This window comes from Hyaena hyaena, unplaced genomic scaffold, assembly GCF_003009895.1.
Source record: "Hyaena hyaena isolate Hyena2069 unplaced genomic scaffold, ASM300989v1 scaffold_431, whole genome shotgun sequence".
Classification (NCBI taxonomy): Eukaryota; Metazoa; Chordata; class Mammalia; order Carnivora; family Hyaenidae; genus Hyaena; species Hyaena hyaena.
Genome location: NW_024081055.1, coordinates 1,195,435 through 1,219,126, shown reverse-complemented (window position 1 = coordinate 1,219,126; position 23,692 = coordinate 1,195,435). Strand labels below are relative to the sequence as shown.

At 42.4% G+C, this 23,692-nt stretch overlaps 1 protein-coding gene across 1 annotated transcript in view; it reads right to left on the bottom strand.

Annotated features, from left to right (window-relative positions):
- Positions 1–5,131: 5,131 nt before the first annotated feature.
- The window catches only part of LOC120245514 (E3 ubiquitin-protein ligase TRIM36), a 32,663-nt gene continuing 14,102 nt past the window's right edge, over positions 5,132–23,692 (bottom strand). Inside the window, exons 4-10 of the mRNA XM_039252602.1 lie at positions 21,888–22,034; positions 21,160–21,255; positions 17,437–17,690; positions 16,874–16,998; positions 11,990–12,280; positions 8,212–8,509; positions 5,132–5,589 (exon numbers count right to left, since the gene is read on the bottom strand). Coding sequence (XP_039108533.1) covers positions 5,235–5,589; positions 8,212–8,509; positions 11,990–12,280; positions 16,874–16,998; positions 17,437–17,690; positions 21,160–21,255; positions 21,888–22,034 — 1,566 coding nt within the window. The 3' untranslated portion in view covers positions 5,132–5,234. The remainder of the gene's footprint in view (positions 5,590–8,211; positions 8,510–11,989; positions 12,281–16,873; positions 16,999–17,436; positions 17,691–21,159; positions 21,256–21,887; positions 22,035–23,692) is intronic.

Below are 23,692 nucleotides of genomic sequence, written 5' to 3'. Positions count from 1 at the left end.
ATATATGTACACATTATAACTCCATCATTAAAGTAAAAAACTTGTTTTGCTTAAGCGTCAAGGTGTTATAAAATGAAGAGCTGCCAAAGATACTAATTTTTATGGACACATCATTCCAAAAATAATAATTTTTCTAATTTCAAGTTGGCCAAGTCCTATCTGCCTCTTCCTCTTAAAACTATCCCCCCAAAAAGAAAATCACCCCAAAACAAAAATACACGGAAACGGAAAAGCCAACTCCAATTTCATTGCAATCAGGACACGTGTGTATACAGTTAACTATCATGACATGAGAGCAAATAAGGGAATGGCAAATAAATGACTCCGCAGAGAAGGTCAAATTTGAAAGCTTGCAGGGGAGAAGCCTGTGACCTGCGAGCCTAGTCGTCCACACAGATCCCCAGACGGGCTCTGGCACTGCAGACAGGTGCATGAGGCCTGAGAGAGTCATTGGGCTGGAAACCAGGGGATTTTCAAGGTGCTGGGATCCAGCAGTGATAAAAACTGGATACAGGGGTGCCTGGGTGGCTCAGTCGGTTAAGCGTCCTACTTCAGCTCAGGTCATGATCTCACAGTTCCTGAGTTCGAGCCCCACATCCGGCTCTGTGCTGACAGCTTGGAGCCTGCTTTGGATTCTGTGTCTCCCTCTCTCTGTGCCCCTACCCCACTCGCGTTCTGTCTTTCTGTCTCTCTCTCTCTCAAAATATATATTAAAAAAATTAAAGAGCTGTTAGGGTGACATTTGAAGAGACAGAGGTGAAGGACTGTGTGGATGTGTCTGGAACAGGCAAGAATTGGCCAAAAGCTCACGCTTATTTTGTAACTGAGAAAAAGTAACAATGGAAGGGCTGAGCTAGACATTATTAGCGCCTGCCCTAATCTGCTGGTTGCCCCGCCTGGGCACTTGGAGAAAACAATTCTCTCCCTCCAGTGACTGCTGGTTAGCACCACGCGCTTTGTTTTGCCTAATGAAACATGAACGCAAACGATGGGCTGGGGACATTGGTAGCTTTGGGGACTTTCCGGGCTCTTTTTCTAGAAACTGTATAAACTAGCAATGTTAGAAGCAATGGGTAGCAAGGTGGCATCATAAAGCACAGGGATCCCCGTCCCTCTACTGCTGGGGGAGGAAAGCCACTGCTGATGTACAAGATATTGTGGAAGAGCCAAAAGTGAATTTGGGTTAGCTACGGGGGTCCCAGGGTTTCTTAGAACTTAGCATCCGACTCATATGCGGCTGAAAAGGGAGGCCCGACAGGCAGTTATTATAGTGATCAGGTGGCGATGGGGGGGAGGGGGAGGAGGTGGGAAAAAGTGGACTATGGATAGATTCTCAAAGTTGGGCCGAAGGGAGTGTTTGAAGATTCGTGTAGGGAATAGTTCACCACCACCACCGCCCCCACCCACTTCCAGAAATGGGGGTGGAGCTTCTGAAGAAAACTGGAGAAGTAACGCAGGGACAGGAAGTACGTGGAGGAGACGTCCCAGGTACATGGCTTTCTAAGTTTTCATTTTTGTGTGTTTTATTATCCCAGAACAGTATAAATACCCTTACTTAAGTAATCGGCACAATGGCCAGTAGACTTTTTCTGCCCCAAATACACCCGGTTCCCTCCCATTTGCACCAGCTGCTCTCTATTTGAGTCACCCCCAGAACCACCACCTGTGGTCAATAGGCAGCACCAACAGAGCCAATGATGGGTATTTCTGACTCCCTCCCTGTCCTGGCGCCACGTCTCAGGGATCACTTCCCTGCCATGGGGAGCCCAACTCCCACCAAGCAACCCTTCCTTAATGTCTCACTCTCCCTGACATCTAGGAACATGATTTCCCATTGCCCTCCTTCCTTGCTCTGGAAGCAGTAATGGCTTCCGGCTGTCCCTCCCTAGTCTTCCCCGAGTCTCACCATTGCTTATTTCTTCAAGGTCACTCACATCTCTAAGTATCCCTCCCATTAACTTTCCAACTGAGCCATCTAGGGTGAATGCTGTTTTCTGCCAAATCTCTGAGGCAGGTCATTATCTCAAAGCCTTCTGTTGCTCCCTGTCCTCTCTACCTGGCATGCACTTCACTCAGTTCTTTGTACTTTGAGCTCCTTAGTAGTCAGGTGGCCATCTTCTGCTGACTCCTCCGAGGGGCTTCCCTGAACACCGAGTCTAGCAGAGCTTCCTCCTCAAAACTCTGGAGCTCCTTCCATTTTTATCAACTCCCCCTCCTGCAAACAGAGCTCCTAAGAGGAGGAACCTGGCTGGCTGGTCTTGTTCGCCTGAGACCCAGAACACAGCACGATATCTCAGAAACAACACAACTCAGGGTGCCGGGCGGCTCAGTGTGTTGAGCGTCTGACTTGGGCCCAGGTCATGATCTCATGGTTCCTGAGTTCAAGACCCACGTCCAACTCTGCAGACAGCTCAGAGCCTGAAGCCTGCTTCAGATTCTGTGTCTACCTCTCTCTCTCTCTGCCCTTCCTCTGCTCATGCTCTGTCTCTCAAAAATAAATAAACATTAAAAAAATAAAACACAACAACTTCTTGCCAATAAATAAAGTGGGTTCCAAATAAACTTACCCTTCAGGTGAAAATCTTCTAAACTGAATGCACATCTGGGGCACCTAGGTGGCTCAGTTTGTTGAGTGTCCAACACTTGATTTTGGCTCAGGTCATTATCTCAGGTTTTGTGAGTTCAAGCCCTGCATTGGGCTCTGCACTGGCATTGCAGAGCCTGCTTGGGATTCTCTCTCTCCTCTCTCTCTCTCTCCCTCCCTCCCCAGCCTGCTCTCTTGCAAAATAAATAAACTTTAAAAAAACTAAAAATGAAATGAAGACACATCCATCTGGTAGAAAATAATTTCTTAAAAGTATTCTTCGCTAGAACACTTAGTTCTCCATTTTCTGTAGCAACAGCACGATTGATTATATTCCCACACGGGACACACTCCCGGTGTCTGGTCAGATGATGGGCGGTGGCAAAAATTTCACAGACCCAGACTGTATTCAATGTCCAGGAGAGAGCACCGACTCCTACTACTTTCCCCAGAAGCAACGGTGAATATAAGACTAAGTTATGCAGTATCATGGCATAACCCGAAATTGACTTTTAAAAAATTAAGACCCATGAAGCACAAATAACAATTCACTGTGATGCATGACTGCCACAGCTGAGTGTGTGAATGGGAACGGAAAGAACACACTATTACAGATCATAAGAGGAACATGAGACAATATGACCAGTTTCCTGAAGAAAACTAGTTTCACATTCAATTTTTCTATGGATCACTTTCCTCAGGAATTAGGCTAGAAGTACATGCCCAAAATAACTTCATGTAAAACCTCAGGTCTAAAGCTAAGATACGCGGCCACACATGTCTTCGTGAACGGGCTGTTTCCATTTTCCACAGAAATATAACTGAGAATTCCCAGAATGCAGCTCAATAGTTACGCTTTTCATTTTTATTAAAAATGAAAGAAGTCCAGGAGAATGATTTCTATACAACTATACAATGTTTTAAGTGGCTTCCTTGTTCCTATTAAAGCTTTATATTTAAAATGTCGACATGATATGTGCTCACACAGGCGTGAGACTCGAACTTTACCACACACGTGACTCCAGCGGTATTACTGCACAGAGATCCACATAACACTGCGCATGCGTTTAGTTGAGCCTATATCATAAAGTGCTATTCATCGGAGGGAAGGTACAAGCCTACGAAACAATGAACTTCTCCGTGATATTTCCTACTGGGGGAGGGAGGGGCAATTTGATGCTACCAGCCTGAATAAGAGATTTCCACTTAAAAATATATCTTAAAAACAAACAAGGAAAGCAAATCAGGCCTCAGATTCTGGTGAGTCTAGTGGGAGGTCAAAAGCACTGCAAAATTATTAGCGCTACAATATAGAACAGTGCAGTTTCTGAACATTCTGACTTCTGAAAAATAAGCAGTTTAAATAAAAGCCCTTTCAGTAAAAGGCATCTTTCAAAAATGAATGTAACATTTCAATTAAAGTATTCATTCTTCAAATGAGAAGAACTTGTAAAAGGGTATGTGCATTCATTCTGAGTTTCATTATGATTCCTAAATAACTAGATTTCTATGTTTACTTACTTTTACAAATGCTTATTACCAAACAATGGGCCATAGAAAATATCACCCACTGACCAGTAAGTTACTCCACATTTTAGAACATATTTAATGACATTAAAAATATTTCATGAACCTGCCAAACATTGTAAACATAAACCAGGGCAATCTGATCTATATATAATATGGGTGCCAAAAAACGCAAATCACAGGACACAATAAGAGGGCAGGGAACAAATATGTCAAACATCAGTGTATCTTCTCTAATATTTGTGAAAAATAAGTTATTCAATAAAAACTCAGATCTTTTCAGAGTAAGAAAAACTGAAGACAAATTTTCTAAAAAAAAATTATATGAAGTGAAAGTTGCTTGTGCCAGCCAAGGACTTTGTGTTTCCTGCAAAAACAAAACAAAATAAAACAAAACAAAAAAACAAAAAAAAACAAGAAAACCCAGAAAACAAAAACAAACATGTTTTACTACACAACAGCTAAGGGAACTCTTAAAATTATCCTTAAAAATACAATTTGTAGTCTTAAAAGAAAAAAAAATGGTATTCATTTTCCAGGGAATATACTCTGAGTATTAGTTACACACCTCAAAATACATAATTTTCCATTTAAATACACTACCATTTCTCTGGCCTTTATATCTATCTATCTATACCTTTGTTTTCCTATGAAAAACATATGCAAGACACAATGCTACGTACTAATTTCTATCCATAAGGCATCTAAAAAATTGCTTCCCCTAAGACAAACGTGATACAAAATGAAAAACCAAACACAAAGGAAACATAATAATAAATACTTGTGCATCCCTTCCCCCTCAAAAAAGTGTATCAGCAACACTGACATAAATAAATTAGATTTCCTATTCATAAAAAAAAAAAAAAAAAAGACAATCCAGTTACAGAGTTTAACCACTTCAGAGTTAATCAGGAGAGAGTGCCTTCACTCCCAGGGTCTGTGAAAGGCAGGACGAAGACACCAGAGAGGCAAGACTGTTTAGGTTTTCCAACTTAAGAAGAAACACACACAAAGTACAAGTGTGGCCACAGACTACTAGATGATATGTAATTAGTTACGAAGGTTAACACCAAGGCATTATTTTGCTCCCCTTTTTCACCCTGAGTCACATCAGGTGCTTACACTACACATCCTCTTGGTATTCTAGATATTTTGCCGTGACAGGTTCCTCAAGTTGAATTCCTCCACTGCCCATTAATGCAAACGCTGGGTACATCGTGTGCGAACAGTCCACTTGGCGCTCATAAAGGCATTTCATGTGATCCATGTCATAGAAAGCCACTCTGCCTTTGTCGTGGTCAAGGAAAATCCCTATGCTGGTGGGCATCGGAAGAACTCTGTTCTCAGGTTCATTGGCAGAAGTGGCTGACTTGGGGATGAAAAACTTCTTCATGCCTATGGTGACTAACGTGAAGGGCTGGGAAGAATCAAAGCAGGCGTCCTCACTTCCGCTGTCATGGCCGCTGTCTTGCTCGTATCTAGAACACAGCACACAAACAGTCTTAGCTGTGGTGCCATCCACAGGCCAACTGTCCTCAAAATCTTTTCACGAGATATATGTTGCTTTATTTTTTTTTAGGTTCATATATTTTAAGATAGAGGCAGAGAGAGAGCACGAGCAGCAGAGGGGCAGAGAGGGAGAGAGAATCCTAAGCAGGCTCCGCACATAAGTGTAGTGTGGAGCCTGTCACAGGGCTTGAACTCACAAACCAAGAGATCACGACCTGGGCTGAAATCAAGAGTTGGACGCTTAACCGACTGAGCCACCCAAATGCCCCAATGTATACTGCTTTAAAATGAAGTTATATGGGGCACCTGGGCGGTTCAGTGGGTTAAGTGTCTGACCCTTGCTTTCAGCTCAAGTCATGATTTCACCATTTGTGGACTGAACCTCTCGTCAGGCTCTATGCTGACAGTGAGGAGCTTGCTTGGGATTCTTTCTCTCCCTCTCTGCACCACCCCCGCCACTCGCTCTCAGTCACTCTCTCTCAAAACAAATAAGCATTTAAAATGAAAATTAAAACATATGGGGAGCCTGGGTGGCTCAATCAGTTAAGTGTCTGACTTTGGTTCAGGTCATTATCTCACTGCTTATGAGTTCGAGCCCTACATCGGGCTCTGTGCTGAGAGCTCAGAACCTGGAGCCTGCTTTGGATTTTGTGTTTCCCTCTCTCTCTGGCCCTCCCCTGCTCATACTCTGTCTCTCCGTCTCTCAAAAATAAACATCAGAAATAAAAACTTACAAAAACAAATGAAATTGTATGTCAAAAGCTTTCTATTAAAATACAATCCATTAAACATGACGGCTACACACTGCCATTTAGAATTATACCAGAGACTTAGCCCCAAATTTGTCATGAAATATCATAAAACATCTATGTATATACACAGATGAGAAAAATAATAAAAAACTAAAAAATAGATCGGGACTTTGGCCCATCAAAAAAGAAGTGGGGGAGGGACCCCTGGCTGGCACGTGTGGATCTTGATCTCGGGGTTGTGAGTTTGAGCCCCATGCTGGGTGTAGACTTTACTTTAAAAAATAATAGTAATAAATAATAATAAGGTGGAGAAAGAAAACTGAAGGGACCTGCCACTGATTAAATTAAGTATTCACAGCTCACAATCCTATGTTAAAAAAAAAATATATAAAACCAATATGTGCGCCCTAACTCAAGGACTTACTAAAGTAAAACAGCAGGCACTGCGAAACCATGTGGGAGCCAAAGTTCACATCTCGTGGTCCTAAGAAACCCATCTGCAGATTGGGATTTGTATGCACATCTATGACGTAAGGAAGCATGAAGGTTTCTCCCCTCTAGTATAAAACAGCGGCTTGTATACATTTTTGATACAAAGGTCCTTCCTTTTTCTTCTGACACATGGTTCACTTTTTATAGATTTGTGATCATACTGTATTTGTTGCTTTTAATCAGGTCTTCTCACTGACATTTCTGATGCTACAAACCTTTTAAACATTATTAGTATCAATCTTCTATCGAGTGGACATGGCACCCTGTTTAATGAACCATTTCCCGAGTATGATGGTGACTGTTTTGGCAATTTCTCACCCTCGTGCGAAAAGCTTTGCCTACCACTCAGGTTATTAATTTGGGGTTCTGTTCACACAAGGGGTCATAAATTATTTACGTGGGCTAGTATACCTTCTGCCACATAAAACGACAAAACCACACAGCCCCCATTAAATAACCAATCTCCTTAGAAACTGGAATTCTTTGGTGTGGAAACCCGTTTACCAGGACCCAGGTTTGTAAAGTGCTTCCAGGCGAGTTTAAAGAAATTACGTCCCATTATAAATAGACCAACTTCATATCAACTCTAAAGTATGGCAGTTAGAAGCCTTTCACTATATGTGTGAGTGATTTTTATCACAAAATTGAGGAAATGGGTAAGAAAGACGTCCAAAATTTAAAACTGTGGGGCTCTTGGGTGGCTCAGTCAGTTGAACTTCTGACTCTTGATTTCGGATCAGTCATATCTCACCGTCGTGAGACCGAGCCCCCAGTCAGGCACTGTGCTGATAGTGTGGAGCCTGCTTGGGATTCCCCCGCCCCCTCTCTATACCTCTTCCACCCCTCCCGGCCCCACCACTCTCTCTCTAGTAGTAAAAAAGGTTTAAGAAAATTTTTAAATTAAAAAAAAAATTCTTTTAATGTTTGTTTATTTTTGAGAGAGAGACAGAGCGTGAGCGTGGGAGGGGCAGAGACACAGAATCTGAAGCAAGCTCCAGGCTCTGAGCTAGCTGTCAGCACAGAGCCTGACGTGGGGCTCAAACCCACAAGCCATGAGATCATGACCCGAGCCAAAGCTGAATGCTTAACCAACTGAGTCACCCAAGTGCCCCCCAAAATTTTTTCTACTTGCAAAGCTCCAGCACAGTCGAGAAGTATCCAAAACAGGCCTATTTCCAGCTTAGGGCAAGACCTCCTGACTCCTTTATGTAGCCAGCACACCTGAATCTAAGGAATGTACTCCAGATGGAATAGGCAAACCCAAGTCCATTTCCGGGCTGACCTGGCCACACAACGATGTTTACTTTTAAGAGGAGTATCAAGTTTAGATCGATAAAAAGAGCCTACCTTGGACTAACTGCATCCCGGGGAGAACGGAGCCATTCTTGTAGTTTATCACTGGAAGCGACTCCCACTTTCACCAGGTATGAATACGGTTCCACACGGAAGGCCCAGAAGTGCTTCCCCTTGGTAATTCCAACGTCTCCAATGATGTAGTCTAAGCTGGTGTAATAACCCACTTGGATCCGCTCCGCAGCAAGCAGAAGGTTAAACCCAGCTCGACTCTCGACTCGGTCTCTCTTCAAGTTCAGCAAGAGGCGTTCGTTATTATAGCCACATTTTTCATCGAAGAGGAAGTTGAAAACTGTAAAGAGAGCTTAAAATTAGTCTGATCATTATCGGTGAGTGTGTCTATCACTGACAGTCAAATACGATCCATTCTTGAACTAGAGATTAGTGAATACAGTCGTGAAGGGGAATGTTCCACACTACCCTAGACAAACTATTACAAACCACATCCCCAACCGGGAAATCACTTCCAGTAGATTCTCTATGCCTGAAAATCTCTAGAAATGTCAAATGGCAGAAAAAATTATTTCAAGGGTATGAGAGAAGTTAATGAACATGGTTCCTGGGCAAGAAATACAGCAGACCTCTTCTATTTTACACTATGGGATCTGTCCCTTTTCCTTTAAAAATAAGGGGATGTACATTTTCATAAGTATCTGTACAGTTTTCTACATATTTATTCTAAATATTAGCAATTTTAGTAGGGCCTTTTCCTTATCAATCAACATGGCAGACAGGAGAAACTGTACAGTAGTTAAAAAAAAAAAAAAGAAAAAAAGTAAAGGTTTTGGGTTTAGAGAGGCCAGAGTTTTAATACCTGCTGAGGCCTTTTTTATGTTTATTTTTGAGAGAGAGAGAGAGAAGGAGAGAGAGAGAACGTGCACGCATGCATTCATGGGAGGGACAGAGAGAGAGAGGGAGACACAGAATCCAAAGCAGGCTCCAGGATCTGAGCTGTCAGCACAGAGCCTGATGCGGGGCTCAAACCCATGAACTGCCAGATCATGTCCTGAGCCGAAATGGATGCTTAACCAACTGAGCCACCCAGGCATCCCGGCATTTATTTATTTTCTTAATGGTTTATTTATTGCAGGGGAGGGGCAGAGAGAGAAGAGGAAAGGGGATCTGAAGCGGACTCAGTGTTGGCAGCAGAGAGCCCAATGCAGGGCTTGGCTTGAACTCATGAACTCACAAACTCAGGAACCAAACCATGAGATCATGACCTGACCCTTAACCTACTGAGCCACCCAGGCGCCCTCATGCTGAGTCATTTAAATGGAGTTTAACTTAACCTTTGATTTCCTGACTACGGAATGGACAGACTACCACTCTCCTAAGTCTCTATCAACTCAGATGCATTAAGCAGAACATTGGCTGTAGCCCAACAGCAGAAAAGACCCAAATGGTCATCAACAGATGCATGGATAGAGAAAATGTGATCTCTCTATACAGTGGAATATCATTCACCCTAAATAAGCAAGGAAATTCTGGTACATGCTACATCATGGATGAAACCCCAAATGAGCCAGGCACAGGGTTATATACATCCACTTATATGAGGTACAGGCAATTCACAGGGGCAGAACGTAGAATCAAGTTTCCCAGGCTCTGTGGGGAGAGGGAGTTCGTGTTTAATGGGCACAGAGTTTCAGTCTGGAGACAATGAAAATGTTCTAGAAATGTGAGTGGTGGTGGTGGCACAACAACAGGAATGTACTTAATGCCACTGACCACTGATGAGTACACTTCAAAGTGGTTAACGTGGTAATTTTTTTTTTTAACGTTTTTTATTTATTTCTAGGAGAGAGAGAGAGAGACAGCGTGAGCAGGGGAGGGTCAGAGAGAGAGCGAGTCACAGACTCTGAAACAGGCTCCAGGCTCTGAGCTGGCAGTCAGCACAGAGCCCGACGCGGGGCTCAAACCCACAAACCGCGAGATCACGACCCAAGCGAAAGTCGGACGCTTAACCGACTAAGCCACCCAGGTGCCCCATAACGTGGTAATTTTTAACTATATGCCATGATTAAGAAGAAATTGCGTACGAGTGAGCTAAAGCCACTCTCCATATGCAGGCGGGCCATCCTTCCTGGTAAATCATCCTGGCATATCATCTTCCTGTCGATCTCAAAAGTCTCCCCGTTTGCAAAACAAAAACTTTAATGGTCATCCTGGTCCCCTTATTCCCAGAGAAAAGAAAGACAACTCTGGGGGCGCTTGGCTGGCCCAGTCGGTAGAGCGCACAACTCTTCATCTTGGGGCTGGGAGTTCAAGCCCCACATTGGGTGTACAGATTACTTAAAAATAAAATCTTAAAAAAAGAAAGTAAGAAAGTGTCCTTTCTTCCTTCCCCTTCCACCAAGTCACTGAAAACCCAGAAGCTACTTCCAGGTTTCTTTTTAATTCCACTTTCAGTCAGACAAGAAAAGAAAGGGGAAACTGCATAAAATGTACAAATATTTATTTCATACTTGCAAATCCATCTAAAACTATCGGATTTTATTCAAATTCAAGAAAACCAATTTTCGCCAGCCCTACTTATTTGTATTCTGATTTTCTTTTTTTCAAATCAGCCACAACGTGCATGAAAAACAAGTAGAGGATAGTACACTCTGGACAAAAAGGGAAGGAAGGGCAGAGTGCACAAAACGTGGGCACACAAGCCACCAAAAACCGGCAGGGACTGCAGGGTCTAAAAACCAACTGGAGACACCTCAAAGGCCATCAGCAAGCAGGACGAACACGGCGCTGGCTGTGAGCGGCCGGGTGTACGGGACATTGCAGGGAAACAGCCCACCTGCAGATGACTCTTATTCTACAGAAATCTACAGGTACCTTGTCAGTAGCAGCAGTGGTTTTGGATGGGGGGGTGGGGGGTGGGGGGTGGCTGGGCAAGAGGAGCTTTTAATATTGAGGGGGGAGGGGCAGCAATCCATGTGCCAGGAATCCCCGAGTTTGAGAGAACATCCAGACAGGTGAAAATGAGGTTACTCAAGATATTTCATATTACGTCAGTAATTTACATAATTCATATTTCATATTATACCAATAGTTTCATATTTCATATGCAATAGGAATATTTCATATTATACCATACTTCAGAATAAAAATATTTCATGGTATACCAATGATTTTTTAAACCTCCCTAAATACATGTTCTAGATATTTCTACAAACCTAACAAAAATACAGATTTATACCATTTACAAATTGTAAGGGAGCATTCACGCTATTTTTCATTTCATATTAACAGCCCTGCTCCCTCAGATGTCTTCACGGTTTTCTCCCTCTGCTGTCAGTCCACACTCTAATCCTGTCCCCAGCCCACATGGGCGAACCTCAAGGATTCCGTCTCTTTCCAAAACCTAGCTGGGGATGGAATCTATTTTCTAGAATTTTTTCTTTTAATCAATGAAAGCTGCTTTCAATGCTGATCTATACAAAAACGGTGCCTAATTTATTATTTTTTAAAGATTTTCTTTTATTTTGAGAGAGCGTGTAAAAGAGCAGGGGAGGGACAGAGAGGGGGAGAGAAGGAGAGAGACAGAGAGAGAGAGAGAGAGAGAGAGAGAGAGAGTGAGAACGCCAAGCAGAGGGCTCCACATGGTCAGCACAGAGCCCCACTTGGGGCTCGAACTCCTGAACAGTGAGGTCATGACCTGAGCCGAAATCAAGAGCCTGGCCCTTGACCGACTGAGCCACCCCGGCCGCCCCTAGTTTGTTTTTTACCGGGGTCTCTTCCAAGCCTACGGTTGCTTCATTCCCAGCCTTCCCAGTACCTGGAGCTGGAGGCGTATGAAGAATCAGCTCCCTGCTGCAAGGACTGCAGATAGAGCCCTTGTAGGCCCTCACTCTGAAAGCATAGTTACAATTGCTTTCCAGATCGGAGACGACTTTACTTGTGCCGCACACTTCTATCTCGTTCCAAGGCAGCATCTCTTCATCTCTGTTAACCTTCCGATACTCAAGGACGTAGCTATCAGCTTTGTCCTTTTCTGGATGGTGCCAGTTGATCAGAGCATTGTTATAAACTTTGCTCTGCTCCTCGTTGATCTCTGGCACATCTATGCCTAAGAGAATGAAGAAACCACACAGTGTTAAAATACTGTTTTTCCAGAACCTATACATTCCTCGATAAAAATCATGTACTGATAATACTTAAATTACTTCTAATTTTTTTTAGCACTTAGTCAGTTTTGAGAGAGAGACAGCATGAGCAGGGGAAGGGCAGAGAGAGAGGGAGACACAGAATCTGAAGCAGCCTCCAGGCTCAGAATGGTCAGCAGACAGCCTGATGCAGGGCCCGAACCCACGAACCGTGAGATCATGACCTGAGCTGAAGTCGGACACTTAGCTGAATAAGCCACCCAGGTGCCCCTTAAATCATTTCTGTACTGTCTAAGAGCTTTCTAAATTTGTAACACTACATATAAGAGAAAGAATAACTCCTATTAATAGACAACAACGTGGGTGGACCCTGTGGACATGCAAACTGAAATAAACCAGACACAGAAAGACAAATACTGATGCCAGATTCCACTTATGTGAGGAATCTAGGAAAGTCAAATTCACAGAATCAAAGACTGGAATTCCAGTTCCAGGGGCTGGGGGAGGGGACCCATGAGCAGTTATTAATCAAGAAGCATAAAGTATCAGTCACCTAAAGTATCAGTTAAGCAAGACGTATAAGCTCTAAAGACCTCAGTACAACCCTGTACCCAGAGGCAACACACTATTTCCATCCACACTCAGAATTTGTTAGAAGAACAGATCTCAAGGTAAGTGCTCTCACCACAAAACTTAAAATGAGAATGAGTAAGCTATGAAGACTTTCAAAGGTATATTTAGGTTTATAACTGAAAGGGAGAAGAAGAACAAAAAATAAGACACCAAAAAAAAAAAAAAGACTCAATTTTAGCCTTACATCCATATTAATTCTGAAACACTATAAATTAAAGTTTTGAACAGTATGCCTTTCAACTTCCACCTACTAAGTAACAATGCTGGGCTCAAAATATTTAATGTGTCCTCCTGTAATTATTTTAATAAATATTTGAAAATCCCAGGCGCCTGGGTGGCTCAGTTGGTTGAGTGTCCGACTCTTGATTTTGGCTCAGGTCATGAAATCGAGCCCCACGATCTTAAGCGTGCAGCCTTCTTAAGAGTCTCCCTCTCTCCTCACCCCCACCGCCTCTCTCCCCAACTCATGCTCAATTTTCTTTCATATTTTCTTTCACAGAGTTGAAAGGCAATTTAAATGAATTTTTCTTGGTATAAACATGATACCTGATATTTTCTGTAGAAAATCAGAAACTATACAAAACACACTTCAAGCAACTCAAAGATAATCACTACAGCATTTTGTTATAAATCCTGTAGTATTTTTCTCCCACTGGCATTTGACTACATGGCCATGTCAAAATTTAACTGTTGTCAGAAACAGGCTTCCAGATTCTCTTGAAAAATATAATACAAAAGTATCTCAGATAAATCTCTATGCATACACATAATCCTTTCCATAGGAGAAACTCCAATAAGCTTAAGTGCTTGGGGGTAAGCTATACAAGTCACACACACATAACACATTTACCAGAGAAGTATATGAATGGAAAATATAAGTCTCCCTCTTGTCCTTCCCCTCAGGAATACATAAGCAAAGTGTAAGCATGTCGTGTACAGTTATTTACACAACTGTATGTTCTACAGCCATAATGAGATATGGAAAGACATTTAAAATATATTGGGGGGGGGTGCTTGCGTGGCTGAGTCGGTTAAGTGTCTGACTTTGGCTCAGGTCATGATCTCATGGTTTGTGAGTTTGAGCCCTGCGTCGGGCTCTGTGCTGACAGCTCAGAGCCTGAAGCCTGCTTCGGATTCTGTGTCTCCCTCTCTCTTTCTGCCCCTCCTCTGCTCCTGCTCTCTCTCTCTGTCTCTCTCTCTCTCAAAAATAAATAAATATGAAAAGAAATTTAAAAAAAAATATATATATATTTGGGGGAGAAAAAAAGCTAGTTACAAAATACTATGACTAGTATACTCCACCCCTAACCCCCCTCTTTTCTTTTTTTAAGCCTGCGTGCAAGAAAAAATGAGGCCGTCCATCCACCAGGGGCTGGATAACTACTTTCCATTCTCACCCATCTGCTACACTGGTTCTTGAAGACACTGGTATAACCCAAGGTTACCAACTTTCAACCTTCTTTCCAAGGGCTATTTTGGGACCCCGCAGGGAAGAGAGGACCTTGTTCTCTGAACTAGCATGCATACGAAAAACAATACAAGTACACCTTTTAGGAAAAGGGGGGAGTATAGTTCATGAAGTAGAATCAGCATCTGAAACACAACAAACACAATCTGGAAAAAGAAGATCAACCTAATAAAGAAGATAAGCACATATCTAAAAGGAGATTCAGAGATAGATATGAAAGAAAGGAGGCTGCAGTAATAATCCTTCAGAGTAATTATTATTTAAAAAAATTTTTAATGTTTTCATTTATTTTTGAGAGAGAGAGAGAGAGAGAGAGAGCCGGGGAGTCACACAGAGAGAAAGGGAGACACAGAATCTGAAGCAGGCTCCAGGCTCCGAGCTGTCAGCACAGAGCCTGAGACGGGGCTTGAACCTGTGAACCGCAAGATCATGACCTGGGCCGAAGTCAGATGCTTAACTGACTGAGTCACCCAGGCACCCCCAAGGTAACTTTTAATAAGATCGATTTCCTCTGGATGAATGGACAAATCCACCCATCTGTACCTGTATGGTCATTAAACTGTAAGGACACCGTCCTATGGACTGTAAGTGTTCACCGACTAGAAGACAAATCGGAGAGAGATCTGAACAAGGTGTGAAGGGAAAAAGGAAGAGAAGATCCCTCCCCCATGGGGAAGCAGCAAAACACAACCTAAGCGGGTGTTATGGCCCCAGAATTCATACGCTGGAGCTCAAAGCCCCAGTACCTCAGAATGTGACTTTATTTGGAGAGTCTTTAAAGAGGTAATTAAGTTAAAATGAAGTCCTTAGGACGGCCCTGATCCAATATGACTAATAGGACTGATGTTCTTACTATGACGAAATTAAGATACAGACATGGGCAGAGGGAAGACACGGGAAGGTGGACATCTGGAAGCCAAGGAGAGAGGCCTCCGAAGAAGAAACTAACTCTGTCAACACCTTGATCTTGGACTTTTAGCCTCCGGGATTGTAAGAAAATACACTTGTGTTGTTTAAGGCGTGTAGTCTGTGGTATTTAGTCTCAGCAGTCCTGACAAACTAATTAATCCAGCAAAGCAAACCCTACAACATCTTGGGGTCAGCTGTAGCCTGGAGACCCCCCCTTCTGCCCTACACAAACTCACACGTGTGCACGAAGCACACTGATGAAGGCGTGCAACGCAGCACTGTCTACAGCGAGGGAAAAACAGAAACAAGTTGTCTCTCAGTAGGGAAATGATTTCTACAATGAAATACTATAAGCAGTTAAAATAGCTTTTTTAAAAAATGCTTATTTCTTGTGAGAGAGAGAGTGAGAGAGCGAGCAGGGGAGGGGCAGAGAGAGAGGGAGACAGAGAACCTCAAGCAGGCTCTACACTGCTAGCACGAAGTCTGACGTGGGGCTTGAACTCACGAACCAGGAGATTATAGCCCGAATTGAAATCAAGATTCAGACACTTAACTGACTGAGCCACCCAGGTGCCCCTAAAATACAGCTTTAACCCAGAACTTTGTGTAGTAACAAATCTCTTAAATTTCATTTTTTAATTTTTTAAATTTTTAAAAAAATTTTAATGTTTGTTTTTGAGAGAGAGACAGACAGAGCACAAGTGAGGGAGGGGCAGAGAGAGAGAGGGAGACACAGAATCTGAAGAAGGCTCCAGGCTCTGAGCTGTCAGCACAGAGCCCGACGCGGGGCTTGAACCCACGAACTGTGAGATCATGCCCTGAGCCGAAGTCAGATGCTTAACTGACTGGGCCACCCAGGTGCCCCATTAAATTTCATTTTTTTAAAACAGCAATTTACAAAAGATACATATACAATGTAATCCCATTTCTACAATGTTTAATTTTTCTTAATGTTTAGTTTTGAGTGAGAGAGAGAGAGAGAGAGAGACACCGAGTGGGAGTGGGGGAGGGGCGGCTAGAGAGGGAGACCCAGAATCCCAAGCAAGCTCTAAGGTCTGAACTATCAGTGCAGAGCCCCATGTGGGGCTTGATCTTATGAACGGTGAGATCATGACCTGAGCCGAAGTCGGACACTAATCTGAATGAGCCACCCAGACGCCCCTATTTATGTGTTTAAAAAACACACAAACCAGAGCACCTGGGTGGCTTGGTCGGTTGAGCGTCTGACTTCGTTCGGCTCATGTCATGATCTCACAGATGGTGGGTCTGAGCCCCACACAAGGCTCACTGCTGTCAGCGCGGAGCCTGCTTCGGATCCTCTGTCCCCCCACCCCTCTGCCCCTCTCTTGCTCACGCTGTCTCAAAAATGGATAAACATTTTTTTAAATCTTTATAAATAAATAAGCAAATAAACAAACAAAAACCACACAAACCAACAGAACATAAAAACAGACTTTTCACAACGGGAAACGAAGTATGTGTCTTTCCCATACCACGCTAATTCCCACTCCAAGAGTAATAAGGCTTTGCCGTCACTAAAACTTACCACTAGAGAAAAAGGACAATTCTCCAAGAAGTTCTGTTTGTTTAGTTGTATTAACAACATAGTCTTCAAAAGAAGTCTGAGCCGCGGGTCGAAAACTCTTCAAAGATTCCGTAGCTTTCTGTATTCTGTGGGCAGATGTTATTTTATGTAAAAACAGTTCTTTAAAAGGCCAATCAGGCTACATACCTGCCGCATGATTAAAAAGGAAAAACCTCCCCTCAACTTTCAGGGGAAGCATGTAGCAGCACGCTGCATAGAACACAGCACCAGAAAAGACTCGGAGCTCAAATTGAAAGGCACTGCTAAGGAGATTCTTTTTTTTTTTTTTTTAATGTTTTATTTATTTCTAGGAGAGAGAGAGAGACAGCGTGAGCAGGGGAGGGTCAGAGAGAGAGGGAGTTACAGACTCTGAAACAGGCTCCAGGCTCTGGGCTGGCAGTCAGCACAGAGCCCGACGCAGGGATCAAACCCACGAACCGCGAGATTACCCAAGCGCAAGTCGGACGCTTAACAGACTAAGCCACCAGGTGCCCCAAGGAGATTCTAAACTCAGAGCAACCTACCTGAGGTGGAGCTGTTTCGCCGTCTGTACAAAACAAGACTGATCCGTCTCCTTCAGCACTTCTTGGGCATAGCCCACGAGCCCATTGTTCTCTAGAAGCCCCTGGTATTCCTCCACTTGGCTCTGAAATTTGTCTAATCGTAGCTTCTTAGAAGTGTCAATTGCTTTCAAAACAGATGACTTCCTCTCTTCTAGAATGTCATAGAGCTTTTCAAAATGTGTGATTGCTTCCTCCTTAGCTCTCTCTCCATTACACTATTATAAAACAAGCAGAGCGTTACCTCATCTGCTAAATCCAAATGTCTTTTCTCAAAATAACCGAAATTCAATTTTGTCTGATGCTGACATTTTCAGAATAATAATCTGGCACTGCATACACTCAGCAAGGAATGATCGCCAACTTTTATGTAGATGTACTTTGTCATTTTATAATTCTGTGCTTTCCTTAAACTTCAATCTCCAAAGCTCAGGAATAAACAATAAAATAGGGAAACAACCTTCAACTTATATACAAAGGAACTGGGGGCAGAAATTAACTGATTCAAACCAAGGACACAGGATAATATAATCCTGGAACTATTTAAAAACATTTTTTTATTATTTATTTTTGAGAGAGAGAGAGAGAGATAGAGCCAGAGCATGAGGGAGGGTGAGGGGCAGAGAGAGGGAGACAAAGAATCCGAAGCAGGCTCCAGGCTCTGAGCTGTCAGTAAGAGCCTGACGCAGGGCTCAAACCCACAAACCACGAGATCGTGACCTGAGCCGAAGTTGGATGGTTAACCAACTGAGCCACCCAGGTGCCCCATTTTTTAAAAATAATTTTAATGTTTATTTATTTTTGAGAGAGACAGAGAGAGCATGATGGGGGAGGGTGGGGCAAGGTACAATCCTGTAGCTTTTGATTCATTTCAAATCTAGGCAACTTTTGACCCTTCTTATCCTATTCTAATTTTTTATGAGATATTAAACCACACCATGAAACTCAGGAAAGTGATGTCCTTTACTAAGACATTAGAATATAACTCTTCTCTTCAAATTAATATAATTTAATTAGAATGAAATCTTGTGTGACTTTATGCAAATTACTTAACTTCTGAACCCCTGTTTTTCTCTTCTGAAAACTGGGGATAGGAGAAACAATTTGGATTTTTTGAAGATGGAAAAAGATTATTTATATAAAATGGCCCCCCCACAATGGTACACAGTCTGTGCACACAGAGATGATGGTCCCTATACATGCAGCTCTTCTTCTACCTGGCCATAAAATGATCCTCTGTAGTGCTTACTGAACATTTCGAACGTCTGTAAGATCAGAGACAAATTGATTTTGAAAATAAGACCAGCAGAGCACAGGTATGCAGCCATCATTATAAACCCATAAGCAGCTGCCAAAAGAAAAAAATGTCTTCAAACACATTCTTAAAAGCTGACGATGTATGGAAGAAGCACATTGTGATTTCCCAGGGGCCTCTGGCAAACATTTCTAATGAAAGGAATTTTTTTCCAGATTCCCTTGTTTCCTAAACCCAATAGGCAACAATTTTTTTTTCAAGGATAGGCAGGAGGGAAGGAAGGAAAGGGGGACAGAGGGTAGTGACATTTTGGTAGTAGTTCAATGATACATCACAAGATTAAACTCAAAAGATCAATACACACAGGTAAAAAGGGGGATTTTTTTCCCCAGGTGTTAATTATAGAAAAAAAGACCATGTCACAATCTTCACTGAGTAAAAGTCAAGAATGCAGCCAAATTCTCCAATGGAGAAGACTTAAAAAAATTTTTTTTTAATGTTTGTTTATTTTTGAGAGAGAAAGACAAAATGCAAGCAGGGGAGGGGGAGAGAGGAAGACACAGAATCTGAAGCAGGTTCCAGGCTCTGAGCTGTCAGCACAGAGCCTGAGGTGGGGCTTGAACCAATGAACCACGAAATCATGACCTGAGCTGAAGTCAGGCGCTCAACCATCTGAGCCACCCAGGCACCCCTCCAACAGAGAAGACTGAGCTGACCAATGTAGCTTAGATCAAAGGTATAAGCAGCTAAGTAATTTCTCCAGGATCCCAAGGAATCAGCATCTGCATGAACAGCTGATGTGAGAGTTCCTCTATTTTCAGCCTAATGAATCACAAACTCAGCAATGGGTCCTGGGTCTCCCTTATTCCAGAATTAAGGGCCGGGGCGTGTGGGTGGCTCAGTCAGTTAAAGTGTCTGCCTGTTGGTTTCAGGTCAGGTCATGACCTCATGGTTCGTAGGATGAGGCCCCACGGCAGGCTCTGCGCTGACAACACAGAGCCTGCTTGAGATTCTCTCTCTCTCCGTCTCTTTCTGCTCTTCCTTCCCAAATGCGCATGCACTCTCTCTCAAAATAAATAAACATTGGAAAAAAAGAAGGGCAGCATGACTGAGGACCAGTAATACAACAAACCTCAAGTGACCAAAGGCATAATCCCTGAAGCAACCTACCAGGTAGCTGATAATTTAAGAGTTGGGGGATGATACAAAATGCAGAGAATGTGTCAAAATGCCAAAAAGAGAAGCAAAGATCACACTTTTCAAGTGCCTGGAAATCAGTTGAAAAAAATCACACTTTTCAACTTACTTATTAGGGTGGTGAATGCAATCAGTGAGTATCAGAAAAAATATATATATTAAAAACAAAGGCAGTGCTGGCGATAATGGTGTTAGTTTGCATAATTTCTCAGGTTTTTAGCCCATTTTGGAAAATGAAGTCTCAAGAAGTAACAGTCTCACACTAGCCAAGACACTGTTCTATTTAATCATAACTTCTACAGTGATCAGTATACTGATCAGATTGGCACTTCAGTTTACTTCAAATACAGAAAAGAAACACACATCAAGATCAGTGAATATTTGGAATTTTAAAACAACCCAGTGCTATATTAATTTTTTAAATGCTACCCATTTTCTTCTTTTTTTTTTTTTTTTTACTGATGTACATACAAAGAGAAAAGGGTTTATGTAAGCATGTGCAAACACGTCCACATAGCCCAGATGAAGAAACATTACCGGATCCCAGATAACATTCCTATAGCCTTTCCAGACACCCATCCTTCCCCTCCCCACCCTTGAGCAAGCCTATCCTGAATTCTAACAAGAGAATCCAGCTTCACCTCTGTAGGTGCTTTTTACACACGGAATCAGGGAGTGTGTCCTCCTTCCGTCGTCTGGCATCTTCCTTTCGATACTATTGCAAGATTCAACTACACTGTTGCACATAGCTGTAGATACTCATTCTACTGCTGTTTAAATTCCACTGTTGATGGATGTGTGGGCAGTTTCCACTTTGTGACTGTTACATACGAGGCGGTGATGGAATATTCTGGGACGCACCTTTTGGTGAACATATGTCAGGTATATACTTCGGGATGGCCTGCATTTTAAATCAACCTGGTCCCAAGCACACACAGCATGTATTTCAGATGCATTCTGTTCACTGTGTAAAATACCGGTAACTGGCAAAGCGATCAGTACCTCACGCAACTACCTCTGCCCTGTGCTTCACTATAATTTAATCACTGCCACTATCAGGCATGGATCACACATTAAAACTTCATTCTTAGACGTGTTTTCCTAATCCCAGAAAAGCAGGGGTGAAATCCAACAAGACCTTGTATGCCCAGCTCATCCGCCACCCTCATGGTTCTGTGAAGAAATACATTCTCTAGATGGGCACATAAAAACATGCAGACTGGCTTAGCACTTACCTCAGTTTCTTTCATTAACAAGTTGAGTTCAGAAATTTGACTCTTCACCTGGCTCTCCTTGCCGATAAGATAATCAATGTCCTTGGAAAGCTTCTCCTGTTAGAGCATATCAGACACACAAACAGGAACAGAAGTTTAACAAAGGCCACACAGGTTTTTCCTTTATTTTATACACGACACCCATCTTCGTTAGCCTATGTTGACACCTGGAGATGGTCGTTATTAATTCGGGGTAAACAGTTACAGGCCTTGAGCCCTGAGGCCCAAGGACATAGGAGAGATTAGAAGCAGGCTAGGTAAGAGAAGAAGGCAGTGATGCTCGGATTAGTCAAAAACCTGGAATATATAAATAATACATTTCTGTTGTCTCCTCCTCACTCCCAAAAGGTCTTCCTCCTCAGGCTTCTGAGTAAATGGAAGAATGGGAGTGTCTCCCATCAATGTTATCATTCATTCATTCATTCATTCATTCATTCATTCATTCTCTCTCTCCCTCCCTCTCTCTCTCTCTCTGCCCCTCCCCTTCAGCACGACAAAGAACTACCTGGTTAAAAACACTAACAACATATTATGAGAATATCACTGAGAGACCCTGTCCATTGTTAACTCATTTCAGTTGAACAAAACCACACGGCAAGCCATGATTTTATGAAGACAAAGTTAAAGGCGCAAAGTAAAACAAAGGCATAAAGACTCAGAACTGAGCTCCAAAGCGGCACAAATCCTACCTTTAAGGTCTTGTAGGCGCTGCTCATGGTGGTTACCCGGTGATTGGAATGATTACCGCCCAGCTTACAGAGGTGACAAACTGGCCTTCGACACAACTCACAGTACATGTTTATTCTCTCGGTTTCATGTTCTGGGCACATTAAAATCTAGTGAGTAAAGAATAAAAGTGCCATGAAGGGTCAGCACAGCTTGCAGGACACTCAAAGTCCCTGAGGTACAAAGATATGCTTTATTTACAAAATCACCAAATAAAGCCAAGGAAATACATACAAGTGTGTAAAAAGCAGCAGCGTAAGAGCATTTGGTATATCGTGTGAAAATTCTCTGTATTAGAATGACTACTTTTCTGTTTGAGAGTTCAAACGGTCACCTAAATATATAGATGTTATCGCCCTTAAACTTCGTGGTAAGAAGGTGACAATTCCATTCCTATCAGACTTACAGGCTTAACCAGGCCAGAAAGGCTCTCTGGCCACACTGACTAGGCAATTCTTAAGGACCATGACCCACAGTTTTGTAAGGTCCCATAGCAAATAACGGATGGGAACTCATGGCTTCACCATCCTCATAAGAAATCTGCCTGGCTGACTCAGTTGGCAGAGCAGGTGACTCCTGACCTCGGGGTTGTGGGTTCAAGCCCCACACTGGGTGTAAAGATTATATAAAAACAAAATTTAAAAAAAAAAGAAAGAAAGAAAGGTTACTAAGGAGTCTTGAACACTTTACGAGAAGAGCTTCCAGATATCTGCTTTTACATATTAATCATGCACACAACGACCGAACTTAGAACTCGTTTTCTTTTGTGTTTTAAGAACTGTGATTTTTCTGATTTAAGCTCCTACTTTCTTTACTCTGAAAACTATCATCATCAGCATGTTTGAAATTGCACATGAAGGAGATGCCTGTAAACTAGTGTGTCAGTGATATCAAATGTTATCCGTGGCCCTGATGGTTCACGTTTTGTGCCACTATAACTGGTTTGCTAACACTGACACAAAAAGAAAATGTCCAATGTGAAAATTGTTAGTTCCAATGTGCAGGTCCAGGAGAAAAATAGCTGAAAAAAAAAAAATCAAATTCTTCAGCAGGTCTGAGTGCCTACATTCTCAAAGCCATTACATGTATTTATTTATTCATTATCTTAATTTCAGCATAGCTAATATACAGCGTCATATTACTTTCCAGGGCCATTAAGCTTATTATTTTTATATTTTAAAGATTTTTCCAATTTGGAGCACCTGGGTGGCTCAGTCAGTTAGGCATCCGACTTCGGCTCAGGTCATGATCTTGCAGTTCATGGGTCCAAGCCCCGTGTCAGGCTCTGTGCCTCCCTCTCTCTCTGTGCCTCTCCTGCTTGCACTCTATCTGTCTCTCTCTCTCAAAAATAAACAAACATTAAAAAAATTTAAAATATTTTTTCAGTTTAATTTTAAGTAATCTCTATACCCAACGTGGGGCTCGAACCTACAACCCCAAGATCAAGAGTTACATGCTCTACCGTCTGAGCCAGCCAGGCCCCCCAAAAGCCATCATCTTTAAGGTATAAAATGTGACTTTCTCCAAGGAATGACGACAAGAAAAAGTTATTGGCAAGTATTCTACAAGGGACACCTTTGTAAAATTTCACGATTATGAGGAACAGTAACGACTTGAAGGGAAATAGTATCTTCCTCAATATATAACCTACTATTTCTTCAGCTCCTTCTCACCAAGCTTTCATTATATTTGTAAACAGAATTAAGTCTGCAACTTAGACTCTGAAAATGTTACTCAAGATTTCATGAATTCCTTACTCCTAAAAACA